At 31.0% G+C, this 26,339-nt stretch overlaps 4 protein-coding genes across 5 annotated transcripts; 2 read left to right on the top strand and 2 right to left on the bottom strand.

Annotated features, from left to right (window-relative positions):
• Window positions 1-40: 40 nt before the first annotated feature.
• On the bottom strand, window positions 41-5,163 carry LOC113516748 (uncharacterized). Its single transcript, XM_026901216.3, has 4 exons — window positions 4,296-5,163; window positions 3,192-3,389; window positions 2,479-2,612; window positions 41-2,253 (listed from the first exon to the last, which is right to left on the bottom strand). The coding sequence occupies exons 1-4, from the start codon at window positions 4,492-4,494 to the stop codon at window positions 2,113-2,115; spliced, it is 672 nt and encodes a 223-aa protein (XP_026757017.1). The 5' UTR covers window positions 4,495-5,163; the 3' UTR covers window positions 41-2,112.
• A 1,868-nt stretch (window positions 5,164-7,031) lies between these two features.
• Window positions 7,032-14,593, top strand: LOC113516892 (U2 small nuclear ribonucleoprotein auxiliary factor 35 kDa subunit-related protein 2). 2 transcript variants are annotated; one of them, XM_026901382.3, is made up of 8 exons: window positions 7,032-7,312; window positions 7,635-7,711; window positions 8,622-8,845; window positions 9,013-9,276; window positions 9,592-9,768; window positions 12,651-12,816; window positions 13,180-13,297; window positions 14,379-14,593. In XM_026901382.3, the coding sequence occupies exons 1-8, from the start codon at window positions 7,305-7,307 to the stop codon at window positions 14,557-14,559; spliced, it is 1,215 nt and encodes a 404-aa protein (XP_026757183.2). In that variant the 5' UTR covers window positions 7,032-7,304; the 3' UTR covers window positions 14,560-14,593. The 2 variants fall into 2 exon arrangements, with proteins under 2 accessions (XP_026757183.2, XP_026757184.2); XM_026901383.3 differs by having other exon boundaries at window positions 7,032-7,338.
• Window positions 14,594-15,256: 663 nt separating this feature from the next.
• Window positions 15,257-23,037, top strand: LOC113517098 (transcription termination factor, mitochondrial). The gene is made up of 7 exons (XM_026901657.3): window positions 15,257-15,643; window positions 15,996-16,168; window positions 16,666-16,762; window positions 17,584-17,737; window positions 21,606-21,756; window positions 22,260-22,476; window positions 22,954-23,037. The coding sequence occupies exons 1-7, from the start codon at window positions 15,457-15,459 to the stop codon at window positions 22,965-22,967; spliced, it is 993 nt and encodes a 330-aa protein (XP_026757458.2). The 5' UTR covers window positions 15,257-15,456; the 3' UTR covers window positions 22,968-23,037.
• A 211-nt stretch (window positions 23,038-23,248) lies between these two features.
• On the bottom strand, window positions 23,249-24,992 carry LOC113517097 (dnaJ homolog subfamily A member 2-like). The gene is made up of 2 exons (XM_026901656.3): window positions 24,844-24,992; window positions 23,249-24,686 (listed from the first exon to the last, which is right to left on the bottom strand). Exons 1-2 carry the CDS (start codon window positions 24,910-24,912, stop codon window positions 23,544-23,546), a joined length of 1,212 nt encoding a protein of 403 aa, XP_026757457.2. The 5' UTR covers window positions 24,913-24,992; the 3' UTR covers window positions 23,249-23,543.
• Window positions 24,993-26,339: the final 1,347 nt, after the last annotated feature.

The following is a 26,339-nucleotide window of genomic DNA, read 5'->3' as shown; positions in this document are numbered from 1 at the left end:
AATTTTATTATTACACATTTACAAAATACCTTACTATTATTTCAAATTTTCTCAAATAAATTTTATTTCATTTGACGTCATTTTTAAATCATTTGTTAATAGATTAATCAATGTCATTAAATAATAAATATACTACCTACTAATAATTTTCTTGCATTCTTTTGTTTTTAAAATTTATTTTTGTACTAATTCATGGATCGGTACTTAGGTACAATATAACCAAATTAAATTTTTTTGTCATAGAAATAAGTATAATTACAGTCATCAATAAAGTTTTGCTATATCCTATAATTGATTACCGAAAAACAAATAGAACTTGAATAAGCTTCCATCTGAATGTAAGTATTAAATTATGATGGTAAATACCTACCTACGTATAATAACTTTAACAAAATTGCAACCATACAAACGAATGTAATACCTGTTCATTTTATGAAAATTCTATCAGCGTAATGTTATGCACAACACATGCAATGGAATGGTAAATAAAGAAGCAAGCCGCATTCGTAAAAGTACATGAAAAACAAGTCAACGATAAGGGTTATGTGAATTCCTTATGTGTTCGTCTAGTCGCGTAGTCGCTTTTGATGACAAGAGTAGATTAATCAAATTGAATGCGAGGAAATGTTTTCCCATATTCTCATAAACTCACGAACTCGGTAATAGTATTATACCTATATAAATTTACAATATACGACCAACAAATTACATAATAATTTAAGAGGTTCATTCATTAAAACTTTTCACTGCAGATATACCTAGTCGTAACATCTAAACAATTTAGAAATAATTATTATATTTAATGTAATTAACAAGCCCATAATTTTGTATTAAATTGGATCATATTATAACGAAGCGCGGAACTCTAGCATGCTGTATGTTATAAGAGTGCGATACAGAAGATATAGGTTGTGTCCAAAAACATTAATGGCAACCGTATTCTTCTTAAGACGTATCATCCCAGGTATAATTTTTGCTTAGATTGATTGCAATTATTTATTTCATCCCTGGGGTAAGTGAAACAAAACAACTGATTGTTTTCGTTAACTGATTTTATCAATGAACAAACAATCCATGAACTTGAAAATCGTATCATGGTAAACTGATTAAATAAGGAGTAGATGTGGGTACTTCACATTTAATTCTACTAAAATTAAGATCTGCTGCTGAAATTAGAGCCCATAAACCTACGTATGTTTCACTTACCCCATCGTGTGTTAACGCAGATATTGTTTGTAGAAGTACAAAATATCCAAAATGTCTGTTTTACTCTCTTGGCATCGCATAACCAGTAGTGTTATCTATTTCACTTTTAAACCACCCAAACAGTTTCATCTTCGTATCGCCCTTGTGACAGGTAAATCCGACAGAAGCCCTGTCAAATTTATTCGATAAAAAACCTGTATTTGTATGTTTGCTTTTTTGATACATGTTCCTTGTATAAAATAGAAAAAGAATAGACACAGAAGAAAAGCTTACAATAATTAAAAATTACTTCATCCAGAAATATTAAAACACTAAGTAGGTATAAAACATAGATTAAAAGATAGTATACCTGCGATACAATTTAAAATTGCCTATCCATGCCAAACACTAGGGGCAAAGCAATAGCTACCGAAACTAAACCTGGTCAAAAGATTAAAATTTTAATATAAAAATGCAATTTTTAGTTATTCCCATTCTTCAACAAGGTAAGCATGTTCTTAGCAATTTTTGCTTGCGGATAAGTAAGAAACAACATTTCTGAATTAAATTTGGGATAAATAGACAATTTAAATTATCCTTCCTTTAAATGAGACGTCGTAAGATGAAAATATCACAATAGCATAATTCGCCCAAATACATTTGCAGAAATTCCGCGCATGAAGTAAATGATAGAACTTTTAAGCTTACTTAGGTATAAGTGACTATATATCCAAGTCTTTTTTTTTACCATTTTATGTCCAATAGACTACTTAAAGGTATATAGAATGAAATTATTTTTTATACCACTAAGATCTCAAACGTATATGGTATTACGATAGGTAAATGGTTAATTCTATTAGTTGTTAACTGATACATTGTTGTAAATGTAGCATTTTAGACAGCCACGCATACCATTATATCAAAAACTCAATCGATTGTTGGTGGAGATGTAATTAAGTTCATTCTTGGTGGCGTCAACGAAGTTTGACTTGCTGTTTGATGGAAAAATTGAGCGACAGATGGTGATAAGCTGTTCATTTGTGGTTGACGTAAAACTGTTCCAGAATCCTGAAATAAGTAGTAGTAAGTAGATATATATTTATTTATTTGAATACTTCATTTATAATATAATTGTGACATCAGGTTGTTTGAAATTCCATATTGTATAAAAAAACTGCTCATCATATAAAGAAAAATAATGTTCTAAAACACACTCTTTGAGTATTTTTGACATAGCTATCTACAATAGTCTTAGGTATGTTCCACAATTTAACTAGATATTATTTTATTTACCGATATATTATTCCGACTTGATATTCTTGGTGACGATACTGGTGTACACACATTCATATGAGTATTTGGAATTGTAGGAGTATTCAAAAGATACTGAAGTTTGTACCCTTTTGCCAAATCTTCAACAGTTTTTCCTGAAAATAACGTTTTTTTTTTAAATTAATAAAAAAGTTTAATTTTATTATGGATGTTTAGGCGCACTTTAATATTTTGTTTCAAGCAATATGTCACATATTTTGTCCACGGAAAATCTCAACGAATATTAGGTACTCTCATATATTTTTATCCAGATGGAGAACATTAATGTACCTGAAATCCGTTCATGGCCGTAGCTAGAAGGAGGAGGAGGTGGCACTGAGGGGCAATGCCCTACCTTAAAAGGTCCAATGCCCTATTTTAAAATAAAAAAAATCCCATAAAAATTAGACAGATTAAGAATTTTTGAAAACATGGTAAAATCACAAGAAATATCGGGGAAATTACAGGTTTTAATTGATAATATTTTTTTTAATAACTAAACATAAAATATAGTTCTAATTCAAATCTATTACTATTAATTCATATTGGTCTTTGAAATCCTAAACGGGTAAATTGATTCAAGATTCAAGGCACTTTACGTTGAGCTAATGTACCATGACGTGCTTGTTTTACACGGAAATATTTTGAAACGATGATTAGGTTACATATTTACTATAAGTAGACTAGGAACTAACCTGTTAATGTTGTAGGTATATTAGTATTACATCTACCGGTTTCTAATATTTTCTTGAGAGCAGTCACATTTTGAAAAATTATAGCTACAGCAGCGCCGTCTGCTAATTGTGAAGAATCGCAACAAGACAATAACAAGTTCCAATTGTCGCTATTCCATTCTTCATTAGAATATACAGCAAATTGTAATGTTGATGCGCCTAAGAAATACGTTAAAAATAAATTTACTATTTACAAATGAATACTTCTTATTGGGGGTGGGAAGGATTGCTAATAATGAAAAGAAAGTTCGGTGATCCTCCCTTGAAATCATCATGGGAATTTATCCCGATAGGCCAAATGACCTGGTTTCATACTTATCTACCACCTCGTTATCGATATCCCGCTAGCGTAAACCAATGGTCAGGCCCCACTTCCCATACCATACTATTTTCATCCGTAAAAAAATTGTGGGTACTTACTGATGGATATTGATTAATTATTAATGATGTCTAGCAATGTACTCTGTAAAGCTAAATAGATACTCTTTATTGTTTCCTCTATAAGATTACAATAATAAACTGTTTGTATATTTTGTAATTCTGTGTGAACTTGGCATAAAATATACCACTCCTTCCTTTCCTGTGAGTGTCGTAAGAGATGAGTAACGGAACTTAACGGTAGAGGGATGAACAGCAGTGTCCCTCTTAAAATATCTCTAAAAGCCTAAATGTGGTTGCTAACCCGTCTGCTAAGCGTGGTAACTACAGGCAATACTCCACTTATGGGAAAGGCTTATGTTCAGCAGTGGACAGTTAATGGTTGAAATGAATGTACCCTATATCAGTTTAATTCTTGGCGAATTCGTCACGATAGTTTTTAGTGGAAACAACGCGGAGGTCGACCTAATGTGGTATATTGAAAGCAATAAAGCTGTTAAATCTCGTTACTAATAAACCTGCTAGTTACATAGTGGGCGTGGAGGCTAAGGAAACACTTAAATTAGTATTAGGTACCTATTTCAAAAATATATGTACTAATTTATGCAATTTGTAATGATTGATTAATTGACGTAGTTATTTATTTCTAGTTAACTAATACATAAACAAATATTTAAAATAACTCACCAGAATCACTCAATAAATGAGGGTTTGCTCCGTATTGTAAAAATATTTTAACAATCGAATAATGTCCATGACGTGCTGCTAATCTAATTGGCCAACCACCTTCAAAATTTGGATCTAATCCATGATTGAGAAATTCAATGACTTCACTTTCATTATTATTAATAATACAATTTCTAAGCACATAATCGCTTCTTTCCATAATATTATAAAATATTTCAGATTTAAAAAAAAAAGGAGTATAAAATACACTTCAACTATTGGATGTTAATATAATAACTGTGTTATGTGTATTTAATTTAGTTTTATGATTACCTACCAAAACTTGCAATCATTATAATTATAAGTACCGTCTTTTTATTTAAATCATATTGGTAATCAAATCATATCTAATACATCCGCTTAGGTATTTTATATTAACTATGTCGCAGACATAGCTAATTTAATACGGTGCAGAGACCTAAAACCTAACTGTGGGGCTGGCCAACACATTAAAAGTCGCACAGAGGACGATGAAGAAAGCTATTTTTGAAATTTTTCTAAGCGAGATAATCTAGAACTAAGAAATTCCACAAAGAACTAAAGTGGCTGACCTAGCTCTCAAAATTTGTCAGCTAAGAAGACAGTGACTCTACCATATTTGTCAAGTCAACAATAGCAGATAGGCAAGAAAAGTTTTGGAGTGAAAGCCAGGTTTAGGATAATGCAGCGGGCGTGCCCTTCTTCTAGATGAGCTATAATATTAAGAAGATGACCAGAAATGGATAGATGTGAAAAACAGAGATTGTACATGGCAGAAGATATTGGAGAAAGCTTATGTCCAGCTGTGGATTGACATATGATAACGATAATATTGCATTTAAAAAGATAAATATGTAATTATATGACAAAATGTGCATATTTGTGTTTCTTTTTTTTTATTTATGTTATATTCGGATACAATATATTTATTTAAAATTAATTACATATTACAACTAATTCCACTTCAAGACATACAATTAATTCAAGTTTGTTTTATTCAAACAATCAAAACCGCCAAATCAGCTTTACTATTAGTAAAAAATGGTATTACGTATCACGAAAACTCGGTAATAACGCAATGGGTTGAATGTATATTTGTCGGATACTAATTGTGGTTAGCTGCTAGTGTGCTACTAAATTTAAATATATTAAACTTGATTTATAAATTATTCTGTGCCACTTCAATGATCTGTGATTCCATTGACATAGGTCGATATAGGTTGGTCAATTATTCTTAGGCGATTGGTATCTACAAAGGGTATTTAAGGACAAGGAATTTTTTTTATGGGTGAAAATGGTATGTTAACCCCGCCTGCGCTAACAGGATACGGTGACGAAGCACCAGTGAAGGGTGATAGATGAGAATGAAAACAGGCCAGTTAGCCCATCATGATGAATTCATCAGGAATTAACCATGATAGTTTCCAGGGGGAACCGCGAGGAGGTCGACTTGGTTGGGTATATTGCTAGCAATAGGATTCTCAGTCTCCATTACTAACAATCCTAACAAGGCATATCGATATTCTGTGCTATGCATTTTTTGGACATTTTTCATATTTGCAAAGTATATTGTATAGAGATAGCAAATAAGAGAATGGGATAAGAGAAAGAAAGAGTTAAGAGATAAAGTAAATGTGGTAACAGAAGAAAAACTTTTTTTTTGTCGTTTATTTTATGGCTCCTGGCAAAATGTAATAATAAAAGATACAACTTTATGATAACAGTCCTGGAAATCATATTAATTTGGAAAAAAAAATATGTGACGTTTAGGTAAAAATCAAAATATGCATCTGAGTACCTTGCAGTTAAGTACTTAATAATGTCAGGCTCAAATGATTCGTATTTAGATAGCTGTTCATTTGGCAAAACTTCAAATAATGAACACTGACATATTTAAATGCGGTGCCAAAGTGGGTGATCTAAATCGTATTTTATTTATTTCTTTATTTATTTTTTATTGCACAATAAAATTATTGTACCTTTTGATACAAAACGATATAGACCATAGGGAAATATTGGTTTAATTCAACTAAAAATAACGATAGATTGGTATTATGATAGACAATAGTAGTTTTTTTTTTTAATAGATGATAATGGAATGGTAACCCCACCTACGCTATCGATATACACCGGCGGGGCACCAATGAAGGATGATAGGTGAGGATGAAATAGGTCAGTTAGCCCATCGTGACGAATTCAACAAGAATTGTTCACGATGGTTTCCAGGGGGAACCACATGGAGGTCGACCTAATAAGGCATATTGCTAGCAATGGGGCTGTCAAACTCCATTGCTACCAATCCCTTTCCCCCCAGACAATAGTAGTTAGAAAGGGAATGTTAGTTAGTAAGTCAATGATAGAAAAACAAACCAAAATTTGTAAAGACTTTCGTATACTTCACCTTTCATAATCATTCTTCGTTTATATCTTCTTGAAAATTTCTTTTCTTACTTCTGTTTTATATTAATTAGCTCATCCTAATCGTTCTATTTACAAAACACTAGCCTTATTTATTAGTAATAATAGTAAAAAACTTTAATTTTATGCTCACTAAAAGGAACTTATTTATTACGTTCCTTTATTTGTCGTTCCGCTTTATTTTTCTTTGTAAGTGGTATATTGAGCAACACTAGCACATTAAAAAAAAAAAGTTGGGTTCTTTAGGACTTGCATTCAAAGCCGTAAACTACATGAATTAAAAAAAAGTGCAGTCAAATTTTGCTTGTTTTGTTTTCTATCTATCCGTCAGTAATTAGATCAGTACATATTTTTTGTTTATATACTTTTTGAGGTTTTTGTACATATCAGTTCATAGTTTTGTTTAGACTCTTTTAGTGAATATTTGTTTTGATACTTTATTTAATAAAAAAAATTTACGTAAAATAAGTTTTTAACAACAATAATAATAAAGAAATTAATATTGTGCGTATTATTTGCTTCTTCGCAATAAAATATCACAATAATTAATAATAATAAAAGAAAGAGAAGTCAATGGGGAGGTATGATGTAATTCCTTCTTCTTAGGGTACGATTTAAGACTTTTTATATATACAGACACATAATTATTTATTTCCTGTATAAAAACTAATTTTACTCTTTTTTTTTTTTTTTTTTTGTTTTAATATAAATTTTCAATAGTAAGTTTATATTAATAGCTATTTTTATTGTCGACCGCTCGAAAGTTGTCTATCTATAATTTACAGCTTTTCACTAACTGAATTTACATTAGCAACAACTGTATCAGGATTTTTTTTTATTTTTGAGCAAGTTAAAAAGCATGATACTATTGTCATCTCATAAGTTAACATTACTTATTTACAGACATAGAGAATGGCGAAAAATTGCAAAAAGAGAAAGAAGACGAAAACAGAGAACTAAAAATGCTAAAGACAGAGACTGTATGTACTGTACTTACCCTCATTTATTTATAAATGTCATACACATTTCCAAATATATGTATATCTTATCCCATGCCTTATGTTAATTAGTCACTCTTAATAATGTTGAAGTAAATTAATATATCATATCTATAATTTTAACTAATGAGCTGAAACTTATGAGTAAATAGTACTTATTATTAATACTCTTTGTGGTATTACATGTTCTGATACTGTAATATTGAACACTGAAAACATGCTGCTGTATTAAAAATGAAAAAGGAGCCAAATGGAATAGATTCTCTACTTTCACTGCTCTCTCCTTATTCCCTCATTTTTAATAAATAATAATTAATATGTATAATTAGGTAAATTTTATATAAAAAACACTATTACTTAATTTTTAAATACCCCTTCACTCCTCATTTTGAGGGAAAAGTTAACTACTCTTGATCTGCCCCTTTTTGAACCTGCTCCGCAATAATAAAAGTATATGAATTAAATGTGTTTGAATAAAATATTACTATGTAATAAGTGTTAACTATATATGTACATATGATAAAATTGTAACTTGATAATGTCTATACATAGGCGATATTTAGGAAAAACATTTATCTATTGCTCTTATTAGAATCTGTTATTTTATAAAGGATTCTATAAATAAGAACAATGTAAGCTAAAACTGTTAATATGTATGATCTGCTATTATGTATGCAAAAACCACTGCACCAAATTGGATGCAATTTTGCAGTTCTATTTCTTAAAATATAACTTAAAATCTAGAATTACCATCTAATATGAGATAGCATACATTTCCTAGTTCCTATTATTCTTACTATCGAAATTCACGTAGCCAAAGTCATAAGCAAAAGCTACTTCTTAAATAAATTATTATTTTGATTATTTATTCTTTCTGCAATTGTATTCGCAGGTTATTTATTTAAAAAACTACCTTCTAATGAGTATATTAAATGGTTAGAAGAACAAGAAGCAATGGATCTTTTTTACTATGAACAAATTGAAAAACAAAATGCAGAAGAGAATAAAAAATGGTTAGAAGCAGAAAAAAAGGCTTTAGAAAAGTGGAAACAATTGCAAGAAAAAAAAGAAATTATGTTGCAGAAACAATTAGAGCAAGAGATTAAACTCAAACTGGTATGGGTTTTGCTACTGTTTTTTGCATAAGTTCTCTTTAATATAGTTTCCAAAGCCAGTATCTTATTTTTATAGTTGTACAGAAAAATCTGGAAATATGACTTTGTTAGAACATATTTAGAAGTAAATAATGTAAGTTTTCTTGTTATATTAAATTTCATTTCTAGGAACTTGAATTGGAAGAAGAAAAAAAGAGACAAGAAAAAGAGAGGTTAAGGCAGATAGAAGAGGCAAACAAAAGGAAGCAAGAGGTATTCATGAAACATCTTCAAGAATTTTTGTCTGGAAATGCTATTGAACCTCCAACCGAATTACTAATCTCACATGAAACTAGACCAAGTACAGAATTTTGTCCTTTCTTTACTAAAACTGCCTCGTGTCGTTTTGGGGACCAGTGCTCTAGAAATCATCGATATCCTGGTATTAGTAAGGTAAATATTTATTGGATGGTAGTTGCCTACAGGAAGTTCTTATACATTTATCTCTTAAAACTTATTATAATACAGTTCCTAAATCTAATACCATTATGTAAAAACCGTGAGTTTTTAGAATAAAGGTTTTTTTTTTATATTTATATGAAGGTGAGTCATTCTTAAATAACCTTTATAATATTTATTATTTATTTTTTCTATTGTATGATCTTTCTTAGTGTTCATATATTTAGTAGTTTCTGAAGTACATATATAAGGATTTTTTTAATTGGTTTGACTGAATTTATTTAATACTTATTAAAAATTTTATTGCAGGTGCTCCTGGCACCAAACTTCTATGTCCACTTTGGTTTAAATAATGCCAACTATAATGAATATGATACAGATGTAATGCTGGAATATGAAGATAGTGACACATACAAGGAATTTAAAGATTTCTTTTATGACGTGTTACCAGAATTTGAAAAATTTGGTAGAATTGTACAATTCAAGGTAAATAATAAATATTATGTGATGAAGAAGTATCCTTTGAAAAGAGCTTCTACTATTTATAATGTTTTCCAGGTCAGCTAGTAAAATATAATTATTTAATTATATTGTTACATTACATCAGGCCATTCCTTATGACAGTCTCTATAGAGTATAAGAGGCCTGTGTCCAACAATGGATGGATAGTGGTTGAAATAATGATGATGATCATTACATTACACAAAGATTGTATAGATATAATGTCAGGTTGACTTTGTAGTGAGTGTCTATAATGCACCGCAATACATAGTACTCCCTTCTGTGTAAAAGTAAAAAGAAAGATCATAAGGGATTATTTATTTACTCTTTGCACCAATTAAAAAAATATAGATATATACATATTTTATTTTGATCTGTTGTTAAAATCAACAACATCGTATGAGATTATGATCTCTCAATTCTTTAAATTGTTGTATTCAATATGACTTACATGACATAATGGTAGTTATATATCATACCTATATCTACTTACTGTTATATTATTTAAACATAATATTATGTTTAACAAAAGAATAATTTAACTTATAAGAATAATCAGAAATGACGTTAGAGGAAGGTTCACTATACAAGGCTATTAAAACTAAAAAAGGTTTGTATCAAAATTTATATAATTTAATTATAATTATTTATTTAATATATTATAGCTCGCTTCTAGGAGGTTTTTGCTATGAATCGCAACGTCGCAACCTGCTGTCCAATTATATAGTTTCTTAATGATTAGTGTATGCATGATCATCTTCATATACACTGACAACAACCTATTATATTATGATAATGTAATTTAAAACAAGTCAAAGAATTCGAAGGCTTCCAAATTTATCAATCACTAGCTTATACTCGCGACTTCGTCCATCTGACCGGGATAAATTTATTAAACGGAATAAATAGTAGTCTATGAGCATTTCCATCCCATATAGTATGTGTACACCAATTTGTAGTAATTAGTTAAGTTGTTAAGGCGCTAAGAGATAAACTCACCACTACATTTATAATATTAGTAAAGATCTATACGCACACTGAATTCGTTTTCCAAATTAGCTTCAAACTTCTTACCTTGCCTGTCTATGGAAAAAAGAGGAAATTGTCGTTAATAATATACAAAGATGTTTAAATTTTTTTTTATTTAAACTTAATTAATATAACTACAGTTGCCAACCTGCCTGCCGAGCGTGGCAACTACTAACAAAATCCTCTTATTCCTCCATAAGGCTTCGCCGTTATATAAGCCGTTGACTATCTCAACGGCTTATATGATAAATATAACTTACGGTAAACCCGTATTATAGTAGTGTTTAGTCGAAATCGCATTAATACGCGTATTAACATGCATGGTACGCCATTCGTGCTTCATTGAATATTTCATTAGATATTTACCAATTAATTCTTTCCTTCTTTTGCATTATTTGAATACACTGAACATCATTTTTATTGGTATTTTGGTTTTTTTATTAAGTCAGCTCATTGGGGACATAAAAGTAGTTTTCTAGCACGACCCAGTTATTTGCAGTTTGCGTGGATTTCTTTCGCACATTCCTTGTTTGTTCCATAGTGTATCTCTGAATACAATTTTATCACCATTATTTAATGTGTTTTGAAACTCTTGATATTTGTAGTAATTATAAAACCATACATACATGGCAAGACGTTGCGGTTCATAAATTAAACAATTATCAATCTGTGTTGTTTACTCGATATAATTGTATACATATCTACATATATTTTTACTTTAATATTCGAACGGATGTTGCCGACCGCGGTTGGGTCCACCGTTGTAGACTGTGTAGATGCTTGATGTCAACCACGAGATTACCCCTTTTGTGACTGCAACTAACCCTTTTTCTATTCATTCAACCTTGCATTTAATTTAACACTTACCTCAAATTAAGAACAATCTAAACATTTATATTTAAGTACAGTAGAGATCACCAATTAGAATAATTACAAGGGCTAGCTTTCATTTTAGTAATTTTATAATGATATTATAAGTAGAGATGAAATAGATATTCGTTAACTATCCGGTATCCGGCCGTATAGGCTGAATTTCGGATACTCAAAAATTATCATGATTTCCTAAAATAAACTTTAGACAATGAATCTTTATTAATATAATAGCTTATAATTGTGATTGCTGTTATTTAAAGCCGGAAAAGAAACAAAAATGTGCAAGGCACTTTCTAAAAAACTTAAATTGCATTCCTTTAATTATAAATTTACATAAAAGCAAGTAAACAAAATCAATAATTTAACATAACTTTTACGGTTTTGAACAATTCAAGGTCTTCAATTCAGTTAAGCGACTAAATGTTTTGTAAAATATTCGTATATAATGATTGTCATGTCCAGATGAGCCTTGTTCACGTACTTACCTACTTGAGGTCTAAAGAACTTTTCCATTCCTTTATTTTTCTTTTGATTGCTTAATTTTTAAATGTAATACATTTAGGTATGTTCACTTATTAAAAAAGCAATAACATTGCAGACAAATCAAACTTATTGGCTTTTCAACTGACTTCGAAAAGAAGTTGTTTCTAAATCTGTTTGTATTTTTTTATATTTGTTACCTACTTACAGACTGCTCCCATAGAAATTATATCAAAATCGATTGAGTAGTTTACTTTTTAAATCAAAGTTTTTGTCACAATTGAAATCGATTTTTTTTAAAACACAATATTATATTTTGTCTTTAGTTTTGTCCTATGCAATAATTACTAGACTTTTACTATTTATTCGTAGATTTCGTGAAAGTGAACTTTAAATATAAAATTTATATATATTCTTGATTGTACTCAAAAACAATAAAGTAGAAAGAAGATAAGCCCAGAGTATTTAAGTTTATTATGTTATAGGTTTGCAACAATTATGAGAAACATCTTCGTGGCAACACTTACATAGAATTTGCAGAACTGCGATGTGCGGTAGCTGCATACCAGTCTTTACATACACGTTGGTACGGAGGCAAACAGCTCTCTTTGCAGTTCTGTACTATTGATTCATGGAAGAATGCAATATGTGGTAAATATTTTTAATTGTTACTTATTGTAACTCGCAACTTTCTAGATTCTAGAATATCGAATCAATTCTAGTGTATAACTATTGCAACGTGGTTGAAATATGGTAGGTATATCAACCAAGTTTAAATGTGATCGAGTAAAGAACATTCTCTTTTATAACATTAATAATTCTTATTGACTATTTAAAGACTAATGATGAAATTCGAATATTATAAAAATACGATATGAAAGACGAAGAAGTATTAAACTTTAGACTTTAAACTTTATATTTTTTCATATTAAACTTTAGTCCTACCTTAATAGGTCGCTTAGAAACTTGTCTAACATATTTTGCACATTTGTTACTTGTACTTTTTAATTGCAGGTCTTCAATCTAAAAGACGTTGTCCAAAAGGCCGTGCCTGCAATTTTTTGCATGTGTTTCGTAATCCAAACAATTTGTTCAACAGTTACAACATTGAACCAAAAGATAATTTTGATCGGTATGTATATTTTAAATGCTATTATTTAGACTTTTAGTTTTAAATGTACGTTAAATGATGATGAAGAATGTTTGTGTGGCAGCAGAGTAAGAATACGAAGTGTTACCATTCGCCTTTCATTCATTCTTTCACTACTTTATTTGCTGATTGTATAAGATGCAATTACGGGATTAAATCCCAACACGCCACTACAAGAGAGAAAATTCTAAATAGAATCCTATATCTTACCGTTTGGCTAGCATGATATTTATAATGTTATAAACTGAATATTCTTGCCGCGTGGTTCCGGCATAGAATGGGCCACCCATTCCTGTGGGAGTCGTAAGAGGCAACTAAGGGAACTTAATGATGGAAGGATGGGCATCAGCGTCCCTCTTAAAACATTACCAAAGTCTAATTGCGGTTGCCAACCCGCCTGCCAAGCGTAGCAACTATTGGCAAAACTTCCCTTATGAGGAAGGCCTATGTTCAGCAGTGGACAATTAACGACTGATATAATAATAATAAATAATAATACTAAATATTTTGGTATAACATGATAATTAGAAATTTATTGTGTAAAATAGCAAGCAAACTGCTCGCTCACTCAATGAAAAGACACGAACAATACCGTAGATTTCACGCAATAGACTGTGTCTACTCTTATGGTACTTCTAATGTATTGCTATTTTTTTTTATTTATTTTTTTATGGGTGAAAATGGTATGGTAACCCTGCCTGCGCTAACGGGATACGCTGGCGGAGCACCAGTGAAGGGTGATAGATGAGAATGAAAACAGGCCAGTTAGCCCATCATGATGAATTCATCAGGAGTTAACCATGATAGTTTCCAGGGGGAACCGCGAGGAGGTCTACCTGGTTGGGTATATTGCTAGCAATGGGTTTCTCAGTCTCCATTACTAACAATCCCTTTCCCCCTAATGTATTGCTATTACTGAATACCTTCATATCTTGTTATCCCAAAATGCTGCAATCAAAGAACAGTCACTTTACAGCAAAAACGAGTGGGACAGGCGAATCTATGCAGACAACTTCTGTATAATTTTGTAATACTTAGTAGTTATTTTATAAACGATTTTCAGCATACATCTGTCACCACATCGCTCATGGAGATGGTCCGAATCACCGGAAACCGATATCTCAAGAAGAAATATTGATAAAAAATATGATAGAAAAATTAGTAAAGATGAAGTTTCCGAATACCACAAAAAAAAATCCAGGAGAAAAGATAGACATAGAAACTGTAGTCGACGTAAAGATTAAAACAGAAATAAAGGCGTATTTTGTCTTTTTTTTACTTTAAACCTATTTATTAAATCTATTTAACTTCTTTCTACATTAAAACTTAAGAACGTTCATACTTACATTACATACTATACATTACTTACATTACATGCAATAAATTAATGGATGATAATGGAATGTTAACCTCGCCTGCGCTAACGGTATACGCTAGTGGGACCCCAGTCAGGGATGATAGGTGAGAATAAAAAGGCAAATCATTTAGCCCATCGTGATGAATACACCTGAAATTCAGCACGATGGTTTCCACGGGGAACACATGGAGGTCGACCTGACAATATATATTTTTTAATGGGTGATAATTGAATGGCATCCCCACCCGTGCCATCGGTATACACCGACGGGGCACCAGTGAAGAATGATAGCTGAGGATGAAGCAGGTCAGTTAGCTTGTCGTGACGAATTCAACGAGCTTCCAAGAGGAACCACGTGGAGGTCGACCTGATATTGCTAACAATCCCTTTCCCGCCGTCCCCACTCTAATAGCAATGTGACTAGTACAAATAGTAGTATAAAAAAATTATTCATCATTATCATGTACATGATTATTTATCTAACAATTTTGAACATTGATTAGAAAAAGTAGGCACGGATCACACATTAGAGAGACTATAGCATAGATTAAGGATCATACCTGTAATCTCAATTGTCAATGTCAGCTTCAGTTGTTACTTGAAATATTATTTTGGGCTTTGGTTTTTAAATTGTTAAACAATTATAAACAATATTTATTATTTCTATAAATTTTATCAGTCAGTCATAGCAAATAATCAAATATTTTTTATTAATTTCAATATAAAATATATTTCGACTACAAGTAAGCATATACAGAAGAAAGTGATTAAATAACAAATAAATATGATTATTATATCAAGACATTTAATGATGGATTCTATTAATCTTTTTCGACCAAATTATATGTCGATATGGAAAAAGTTATTCTCAGTACCGATTCCGTGTTTGTGTCAATGTAGTCAGTTGTACTATGGATCAAAAACACGTGTTGCAAGCAAAAGCAAGGGATCTATTGAAAATGGAAGTGACGGTATGTATTTTATTGAAATTAAATAAAAAGAAATATTGACTATTAGTTTTTGGCGTTACGCCTGGATCAGAAGCAAAACGACATGAAATAGATCACTTGTATATGGAATTCCAAGATGAAATATGCATCACATTTTAGTATAGATTGCATCCAATTTGGTGCGATAATTTTTATGTAATGGTGGTGAAACATATAGACAAACAAACAAAATTTCTAAAAATGATTGTTTTATCATCTGTTAGCCTTATTAAGACCCCTTATATTTTTATTTTTTAAATAGATATCTTCCATATAGTTTCCTTTAGTATGTATATATATACTATTATAAATACTATTTTTGTTTATTTTACAGGTGTGCACAAAGATAAAATAATTTCACTACTGAACTTTCAAACAGCAGAAGATGCCTTACCTTTTTATAAACTGCCTATAAAGACATTGCTCCATGTATACAAGACCACTAAAAATGATGAAAATAACTTATATTGTAAAAATAGATTATATTACATTTCTTCACAACTAAATGTGAGAACTACTATAAGTTCATTATTTTATTCTTAAGCTTTACTTAACTGTTCTAAATTAACATTTGACAAATATTTATGTTTGCTTTTTTTTTTTATTCTTCATAAATTATTAGTAATGGATTCTAAGAGTTCCATTGCTAATAATATACTCCTTCCGGTTGACTTCTGCATTGTCTGTACTGAAAACTATTATGGTTAATTTCTGGTAAATTCATCACAGTTTGATTGCTAACATGCCTTTATCTTTACCTATCATCTCTCACTGGAGCCCCACCAGTGTTTACAAATAGCATAACAATTCTATTTGCATTCCATTTTAAAAAATATGATGACTAAACAATTAGTATGATTCTGTACTAAAATTCAAATAAATATATGTATGACTACAATCCCTAAAGGAGATCAGAGACATTTATTAACTCTTGCTATTGTGGTGAATGTAATACCTGTTCACTGTGTGGCATTTATTAATTACTTTTATTTTAATATTTTCAGTATCCAACCGCACTTTTAAGCTCAAAATTAGCTCGTCGTACTTTTATTTATAGTTTGTCTTTTAATTGGCTTAAAAGTTCATTGGAAGTGTTATTAGGTAAGAAATGTTTTATTTAACAATATTATATACTATAACAGTCCAACTTTTTATGTAGGCAACATAGTAAACAAATTACATGTACTAAACTCCCAACAGCAGTGTTTCTGAACAGATATGCCATTATAACTTCCAAGATAAAAGCATTTTCAGGTCATTAAAAGGTCAGCTACACACCTGAAGTCGGATGTGTGGGTGCCTATGGACAGTGGTAGTCAGTTACCATTACATGAGCCAAATACCTGGTTGCCCCCTATTTTATAAAAAAAAATGCTAAAATTTTAGTTATATTGTAATGTAGCAAGGCCCTAAATATTATAATATTTAGGGCTCCCATTTGTTTCAATATAATTATTAAACTACCTTTTACCTACATGTAAAATTTTATTATAGTAGTTACTTTATACAAACATTAAGATAGCTAAAGATGTTTCCACAAATACATAATAAACGAAGATTCTCATTTCAAGATCAGGCATGTCTGTATATAATCAAATTGCAAGTAATGATTAATTAGCCCACTAATGTTTAAACTATCATCGAAATCCCATTAGCCATTCTCTCGCGATGACTAATAAACAAAACTTTTTTAAAAATAAGTACTTGTCCCATTATGTGCTAATATTAGTGTCATAATGTAAATTTTATTGAAGACACTACTAGTAGGTATTAGCGCAAAATGCGTGTAATATTAAACTGTTTAATTTCGTTACAATGCATGGAGCTAGTATCACGCTATTGTAATTTAGGTTTACGAGTAGTACTTACTAGATTTTGTTAACACAATTGAACATGTGGCTAACATACATTTATGTTTGCAGAAATGGGTGTGTCAGCAGACCGCATTGTAAGAGATCTATGGGTACTCAAATATCATAGTACAACAATACGAGAAAGATTACAAAGAATTAAAGATATGGATATTGATATTCTATATCCATGGATGGTTCGATGTTCTGAGGACATTTTGAACAGGTGTCTATTATTTATGTACTCGATTTTACTAAATTATTACCGGTAATGGTGTCCATGCACTGTTTAATCTAGAGATCATGTAATATGAACATATAGCAATATTGTACAGTTTTTTGATTGAATGACTTAGCAGATCGCAATAATAAATTAAAGAAATATCAGATGTGACCTCAAAATCATATAATTGTACAAATATATCTCACATAATTTACAAATCGGTCCTATAATTACTTCTTATCTAGTAATAGCCCTCAGGAATGGCAATGCATGAGCGTTACTAACAACAACGATGAGTATTTACAGTGTATTCTGTCATGTATATAGTGCATTCAAGTCTATAGGCGACGGTTCTTGCATTTCATCAGGTGATGTGTCAATTTGTATTCTAGTAATACAATAATATATATATATATATATATATATATATATATATATATATATATATATATATATATATATATATATATATATATATATATATATATATATATATATAAATCTTACAGCAGTTTGGGATAATCAGAATTGTTTGATATTTGCCGTCTATTTTTTTACTTACAACACATTAATGAGCGTACTTGGTGCTGCTTTTGCAGTAATTTAGGAATTAGTTCCTATTATGAGTTAATTCTATCTTTAGTCACTTGGTCGCTATTTGTTATAGAAGAGTGCATTTTATCCAGCTACCATTAGGCAGTAATCGATTTCGAAACATCTTTTTTTTTTTGACAACAATTATTTGCGCTGTTTGCTGTTATAATCAGCTCCCAGCAGCAATGCTAGGTACATAATTATTAGGCACAGTATTGTTTGGTTAGCTATTTCTTTTGTCATGAACGACTTTTAAGCAAATTTTTAGTACTAAATTTAAGTTTATTCAATCGTTTTGCATTACTTTGGCAACACTAGTCTTTTTTCCACCCAAGTACATACATCATGATTTCTGTAAAACTCGTTAGTAATATGGATACTGTACTTGTTTATTTTTTTTAATATTATAATGTAAACCTAGCTGGTAACCCAGCCTATTGCGCCTCGCAAAAACCTACCGCTCGGAACCTCGCAATGGGTAAGGCCGCCGCTGCCAATACTTTCTAGAAAGACCGCGTGGAGGTCAAGCTGATAGGGTATTAGCAAGGTATTTGTACGACCGTGGCTGACGTAAATATGAAGATGGATCATTGAGATTAGTCTCAATCAACCAATGATAAAATGGTTGAGTTCTAGTAGTTGGTTCAGTATCTATTTAATGTCTTTGGTAAAAAAAAATTAGTATTTACCAAAGACAGTGTCTTTGGTAAATACTACCAATTTTTTTTTTATATTCAGTATATAGGAAGTAAATCAGAATACTGTATGACTATCTTATTGAAGGACAAGGCGCTAAACACGTAATCTGACCAAGTTGTTCCCAATTTTTGCCTACAGATTTCGAGCACGTTCATAATATTATTATAAACGTGCAAGTGTATAAAGGTGTCTAAAATTTTAACAAGTCTAAAATGTTACTCAATCACGCTTAAACGACTGAACAAATTTGAATTAAATTTTAATACACGACTAAGTTTATCTTAGAGAATATGTTGTATTCTCTCGCCAGTGAATCATAACATCAAGCGGCGGCTAACGAAAAAAATGCGAAGTCAACTGCCAGCAGCTTCGCTAATCGTCTCCATATAAATAAAACAAATGTAATGAAATTAGTGTACACTCCATGGCAGGACCATTCTAAACAGGATGAATGCGACGTGCGGCTATAGCGTTTGATCTTTGGGTGGTCGGAAGGCACGCATAACTGTTTCCTCGAAATCGAACTAATCGAATCAACTGTATTTTACGTAAAATCGGGCGTTGACCAGAATATTATAATGACACTCGAGTTTAATAAGGGTTAAGGCGGTTAGTTTTGCAGTACATAAAACAAATGTCAGGAAATTTGTTGCATAATAATAATTTTATTTAATAATTTAATGGTGAATTATTTTGGTGTCCTGAAGTTATTGCATACGTTACAAATAAATATTTACATTTGATACTATCTACTACGATATGATACTACTATGAAATTAATCGAGAGTCTAATTTCACAACGTAAATCCGAATTTAGGAATACCTCATACATAAAAAGCTTTTTGTTTCTTGCAAAATTTAAGGTAACTGTAATTTCCTTTACCAAATTTTTCCTTTTTTTACACAATCACACATATCGCCTGGTTCTCAAGCTATAAAACTCTGTTTTTATAAAGAACTCAAGTTCTAGAAGAAGAAGTGAATTTCTAGATGACAACAACCATCTAGAAATTCACCCAGAACGCTTACACCCAAATAAATTCAGAAAAGTTTTTCCTAAATTGGCTCGACAGAGTATTGAATCCAGGGCCTCATTTAAAGCATCGTATCACTGCGCTACAGAGATCGTCATTGTGATTTCGTATCAATTGAAAAATTCGCTTCGACACGCATCAACTCCTCACTGTAGACAAATCATAAGTGATAGTTACAAACTAGTCTGGCCATAAATACTGTTACATAAAAATTATTTTTTTTTTTTTCAACTTTTTAATTATTTTGAATTTGGAACACGTTTATTCTTTTAAAGTTTTTTTTTTTCTATTTCGCGCTATTTCACATATTTTTTCGTGTTCATTATCAATTTACAATATAGAATGGGGTGTTAAAGAAAATGAATTGCAGTGATCGCCTTGCACAAAGTGGGTATGGAACCGTCGGTCATATTCCAAACACTTCAAAAGCTTAGTATCAGCCGTATATTCGTATATCGTACTATCAAAAGATACAGCATACTGTCGAAGACCAGAAAAGATCGGGGTGGCCGCGTGCTGTTAGAACTACAAAGGCTGTTAAAGCCAGAATTCGTCGAAACCCCATTAAGAAGCAAAAAATCTTATGAAGATTCTCGCGACTCTGTCTGTCGCGTATTATAAAACAAGATCTGAAGCTCGGTGCTTATCGTCGATATACAGCCCTAAATCAATCTTTACAATTAAAGAGAGTGGATCGATCAAAACGCCTGTCGCGATACGCAGATGAAAGGCACAGCAATATCTTCTTTACTGATGAAAAAATTTTCACGATTGTAGAAAACTATAATAAGCAAACTGATAAAGTGTAAACTCACAGTTCTAAAGAAGCTGCTCATGTGGTGGGAAAGGTACAACATGGTCATCATCCTATCAAGTTTTATCAAGGAGTCGCAAAGCTACATTATTGTAAAAAAAATAGTGAAAACTTCAGTCAAAATGTATCAAGATACAGTCTTGGATCGTATCGTGAAACCTGTCAGCAATACATTTTTTTTTAAATATACCATGAATTTTCCAGTAGGACTCTGCACCTGGTCACAAGGCAAGAACTACCCAAGCCTGGCTTGAAACCAACGTTCCGGAGTTTATAAGAGCTGAAGGCTGGCTCTCATCTAGCCCAGACCTCAATCCTTTAGACTTCAAATTATGGTCAGTTTTAGAGAACATGGCCTGCTCTAAACGACACGGTGACATTGATTCTCTTAAAAAATCTTTGGAGCAAGCTATGGCGAAATTTCTCTTAGAAACAGTGCGTAAATCCATAGATTCATGGCCAGACATATAAAAGCCAAAGATTGTAATTTCGAATAGAATATTTTTTTTATTTTTTGCTGAGACTAATATGTAGGTATAAATTTTATTAATATTACATTACTACATAAAAATAAATGCATTTTCATTTGTTACATAACTTATGGCTGGACTAGGTATATATCATTTTCACAAGTCATTAATATATAATCAAAGACTTAGTCAAACCAAATTATGTAAATTATGAAGTACTTAATTGCCTTTGTAATGATCGAGTATTTTTTTTTTTTCAGGTATGTACAAATATGTCAGGAAACAAAGAATATACTTGGGGAGACTAAATCTACTCAAATCTATTTAGCAAATCGATTAAATATATCTTCGAAAGATGTTGAAGAGATGTGTCTGAGAATACCGGCTTTAAAGACTATTCGAGTGACCAAGGTTATTTACTACTTTATGTTTGATATATTTATTTATACACATCTATGACCGTGTTTATTACCATAGAGGAAATTAGGCCCAACTTCGTCGTTGATATGATTTGCTAGTGATGATATATCTGGTGAATAAAATATTTTTTACGAAGATTTTAAATTCATAGGGATAGCATCATTTTGGGCATGTCATTCGTCAATAAGAAACATTTGATTGCAGATTTTGTTTTTTAGGCTTAGTGAAAACAGTTCTAGGCACTTATAAAATTAACCATTTATATGAATGGCGCAAGATCATATTTAGTGAGGTTCTAAGTAGACTAAGATGACCCGATGACAAAGTTACACAATTCACAATAAAACTGGAAACTTAGAAATGTGTCCCTCCTAAATATAAATACGACGCTATGTCTAATATATCATAAAACAGAAAAAGAGATGATTAGATACTTACCGGTGTATATAATTATTTATAAAAATTAAAAATAATATTTTTATCATCTGTTCAAGGTTAAACATTTCTTAGATTTTCTCGAAAAGGAAGGCTTTGAATTGGAAGATATTGCATCAAAACCTAGGATATTATCTGCTTCGCCGAAGACAGTTGAAAAAAGATTAACACAACTACGTGAATTAGGAATGAAACAAATTAATTTAAATATACTTTGTAGAAGCAAGAAAGATTATAAAAAGTATTTTGAGTCTATGGCTTCAATTCGTAAAAAAGGTATAAATTAACAGGCTGTCGTCGGTCCAGTAATGCCTGTAATGTTCTGAAAATAGTTAGGCTATACTAAAATGTGACAAGTATTATATATATATGAAACAAAAAAAATTAAAAAAAAAAATTCAATGTATTGCATATATATTTTCCCCATTTATCTGTTAGACAGAAATGATAATTACTTAAAAATAATAATTATTCAAGTCATACATACATTTATTTAGAACAGATGGAGGCAGCACTGAACTGATGATTGCCATTCAATACAAACTGATTGACAGATTAAGATTCTTACATTTCTATGATTAAACACTTGCAAATTGTTATAAAAATATTATAGTAGGAAAATCATATTACAATAACAATTGTGTTCACCTATGAGCACAATTGTTATTGGAGTATATTTTTTGTATTGATAACATTTCTATAACATTTTATTTAAAGTGAAATTATGTTTATCACTACATTTTTATTTTTCAGAGCATAATACATAATTCAGTGACAATAACCATAATTGTTGTGGTGACTGTTTGAAGAATCATTAAAGTTTACATAAAAATTGTTTATTTTATTTATTTGTGCCCTATTTTTAAGAAATTCCTCCATAAATTTATACTATGATTCATATATAACTGCATACATATACAAAAACAACCAAAATTACACAAGTTACCAATAGATATTGTTTACAATCTTAAAATGTTAAACTACACACTTTATGATGGAATTTCTTGTGGATAAACATGTTAGTGATATCAAATAAAACAAAATTACATTAAAATTATTAATGATTATTGCTTCTGCCATACAAAAAGTCCCTGGAATGAATTGCATGATGTAAAAAAACTCACTAGCATTTTAAACAAATATAAATAAATCTACAATTGGATTATTGTGGCCTTTGATCTCAAGTTGCATTTTGCAATTGGGGTCACAAATAATAGCTTGTAGTTGTCAACACATCAGCTTGTAAAATATGTAGGTGTAGATAATTATATTTATATTAAACTACCTATATAAAATTACATAGTGTGAGGTTTGAGTAGGAATCCATAGAGGATTTAATTGAACTACTGATGAGCACACTGTACACCAGGACCAGCATGCATGTGCTCTTCATCATCACTTGCATAGGCTTCCTCACGGCCTCTGCCTCGTTCGCTGGCAGTGTACTCCATCAGATTTACCTCTTCAACATCTTCACCAGTTGGCATAACAAAAGCTGGACGTGGTGGTAATATACTTTCAATCTTTTTGAGCTTCTCTTCAGAGGCAAAGTTATTTTCAGGAAAAACAACATCAAATTTTATGTACAAATTACCCTTCTCAAATGGGTTCTTATACTGTGGCATACCTTCTCCTTGTATTCCTTTTAAATCTCCAGGTTTTATTATTTCACCTGCAGAGTGTCTAACAAGTAAATCCCGACCATCCAAGTGTTTAACAACAAACTGAAAACCACACAATGCTTCTGTCAAGGTAATTTCATGCTTCATGACAAGATCATCACCAGTCCTTTGGAACACATCGTGAGGCTTCTGTTGTAGCACAATAATAACATCTCCAGGTTGAGTGTCTGGTTGCTGGTCACCTTCCCCTCTAAAGTAAATTTTTTGATTTTCTCGCATGCCTTTGTCAATATGGACCTCCAATATTTTGGTTTCATTTAGTACTTTCTTACCTTTGCATTTTGGGCACTTATCCTTGTCGTTGATTGTTTCACCTTGCCCATGGCATGTGGGACAGCGTGTTTGGAATTGACGAGTCATATGGGCTGCAATCTGCTGGTAAGACACTTTTATACCCTGTCCATGGCAGTCCTTACAAGATACAACTGATCCTGGCTTTCCACCAATACCTTTACAAGGACCACAAATGACATTTTTACTTAATTGTAACTTTGCCGTTTTTCCAACATACATATCCTCTAAAGATACTTTAAGTGGGTGAATAGTATCTTCCCCACGAGCTGGGCCTCTGTCTCTACTACCTCCCATTCCAAATATATCACCAAAAAAGTGACCAAGAAACTCCTCAGGTGGAAAACCTCCTTGACCACCACCTTCTTGTAACCCCTTTAATCCATACTTATCATACGTTTGTCGTTTTTTTGGATCAGATAATACTTCATATGCATAACTAATTTCTTTAAACTTGTCACCTGCAGCAGGATTTTTATCTGGATGAAATTCCTTGGCCAGTTTATGATAATTCTGTAAAAAATAAAATAAAAACTAAGTAACCAATGGCCTAGGACAATGGAATTAAAATTGCAAGCATCAAAGTCGAAATGACATGTGATTTTTCAAGATACGATAAAATAGACTAATGAAAGCCTTTATAGATTAATTTATGAATTATATAACTTACCCTTTTTATTTCGGATTCACTTGCATTTCTAGAAACACCCAAGAGTTCATATAATTTATTATCAGCCATTTTTTCCAAGATATAAATGGAAAAAAGGAGGACCTAGCAAGTAAATGAATGAATGAAACACATTCGTGATTCGATTTTAGTGCATAGATAAAATAAAGCAATATACATTTAAAAAAAAATCTTGTCTATGGCACTATTTTGAATTATTACCTAAGAATAAGGACTTTTTTTACTATTACTGTTATAAATAAATTATAAATAGCGTAAAGAGTATTATATTGCTTGTACCAACTTATACTACAAAGTTATTGTAAACAACTAGTTAGTTATGGGAATAGGTCTGTTAAAGTATGCGGATACATTACAAATCTATAATATAGTCTATATATATATCTGCGTGCGGCTGCTCCGTGTTTAGTCAGTCGATCATATGCGTAGGTCGAATTTTATTATTACTATTATTTGTTAATATTAGTATTATTTATTTCTATTATTATTTATAGTACTTTTATATAATAAATCTATGCTATACTACGCATAGAGTCCATCATAATATCAACGTAGATAAATAGTAAAATGATTTATCCTCCATAATGATATAGGTACCACAGATTATAGAACACCTAAAAAAAAAAGGTACCTTTGTCAGACTACCGACGATATAAATGCGGATTTAGCTACCTAAATAAATAATTCTTACATTGGCACATTGTGATTACATAGTTACCGATTAAAAATAATTGTATTGCATAGAATAATTGCTTTCTAATCACTAAATGATTTATTCATATTAGTACCACGTCACTGACAAACTGCTAATGTCGAAGCTGATTTGGCAGTAGTATGAGTAAAATAATTTCTAATTATTTTTACGTTTTGTAGTGTATATATTTAAATATGTACATAGCTATAAAAAAGCATTACTCTTTTTATATGGTAGTTATAATACATGAAGGGCATAGATAATAGTTTTTTGCCCTAATGTGTCCCGTATCTATGTCCATTCCCAATCGCTACTTATTTGTTGTTCTGGTGTCAAGTAATGCAACTGTGCATGCGTGAAGATGAATTTATATCTATATATGTAATTGAGTATTTGTTTAAAATATACAAGTGAATTTGAAAATTATGTAGCCATCAGTCATCATAGAAAATAAAATCATACGGGGAAGAAAAAAGAATATTAATTTAAAAAAACGAAATCCATTCATAATTGCAGATGTTCATAGTTTATAGGGTCTCATCTGTCTCATTTTTTTTCATCGCAGTAATGATCAGTTGAACAATACAGAGCATGACATTTATTTTACTAATAATACCACATTTTTTGATACAACATTGTAATTTATTTTAAAGATATCTTGTTTTAGTAATATAAAACATGTTGTTTACTGAATCTTGTACTATTGTAATATAGCGAAACTGCACGATAATATGTATCTAATTGAAGGCATTGGTGTCGTAAGATACAGGCTAGGCCTAGTTTA

Source organism: Galleria mellonella, unplaced genomic scaffold, assembly GCF_026898425.1.
Source record: "Galleria mellonella isolate WM207_F2 unplaced genomic scaffold, CSIRO_AGI_GalMel_v1 utg72, whole genome shotgun sequence".
In the NCBI taxonomy this organism is placed as follows: Eukaryota; Metazoa; Arthropoda; class Insecta; order Lepidoptera; family Pyralidae; genus Galleria; species Galleria mellonella.
The sequence above is the reverse complement of the archived record's forward strand: the minus strand, read 5'-3'. Positions and strand labels throughout refer to the sequence as shown.

What these genes read in the sequence shown, in the direction of transcription:
- LOC113516748 (XM_026901216.3), bottom strand. Translation starts at nt 4,494, where the DNA reads ATGGAAAGAAGCGATTATGTGCTTAGAAATTGTATTATTAATAATAAT. An exon ending in TATACCTACAACATTAACAG is followed by an intron (nt 2,613 to 3,191) that starts GTTAGTTCCTAG and finishes CGTTATTTTCAG; the next exon opens with GAAAAACTGTTGAAGATTTG. An exon ending in CAAGTCGGAATAATATATCG is followed by an intron (nt 2,254 to 2,478) that starts GTAAATAAAATA and finishes TACTTATTTCAG; the next exon opens with GATTCTGGAACAGTTTTACG.
- LOC113516892 (XM_026901382.3), top strand. An exon ending in AAATGCTAAAGACAGAGACT is followed by an intron (nt 7,712 to 8,621) that starts GTATGTACTGTA and finishes TTGTATTCGCAG; the next exon opens with GTTATTTATTTAAAAAACTA. An exon ending in GTAGAATTGTACAATTCAAG is followed by an intron (nt 9,769 to 12,650) that starts GTAAATAATAAA and finishes ATTATGTTATAG; the next exon opens with GTTTGCAACAATTATGAGAA.
- LOC113517098 (XM_026901657.3), top strand. Translation starts at nt 15,457, where the DNA reads ATGATTATTATATCAAGACATTTAATGATGGATTCTATTAATCTTTTT. An exon ending in TTCATTGGAAGTGTTATTAG is followed by an intron (nt 16,763 to 17,583) that starts GTAAGAAATGTT and finishes TTATGTTTGCAG; the next exon opens with AAATGGGTGTGTCAGCAGAC. An exon ending in TCTGAGGACATTTTGAACAG is followed by an intron (nt 17,738 to 21,605) that starts GTGTCTATTATT and finishes TTTTTTTTTCAG; the next exon opens with GTATGTACAAATATGTCAGG.
- LOC113517097 (XM_026901656.3), bottom strand. Translation starts at nt 24,912, where the DNA reads ATGGCTGATAATAAATTATATGAACTCTTGGGTGTTTCTAGAAATGCA. An exon ending in GTGAATCCGAAATAAAAAGG is followed by an intron (nt 24,687 to 24,843) that starts GTAAGTTATATA and finishes TATTTTTTACAG; the next exon opens with AATTATCATAAACTGGCCAA.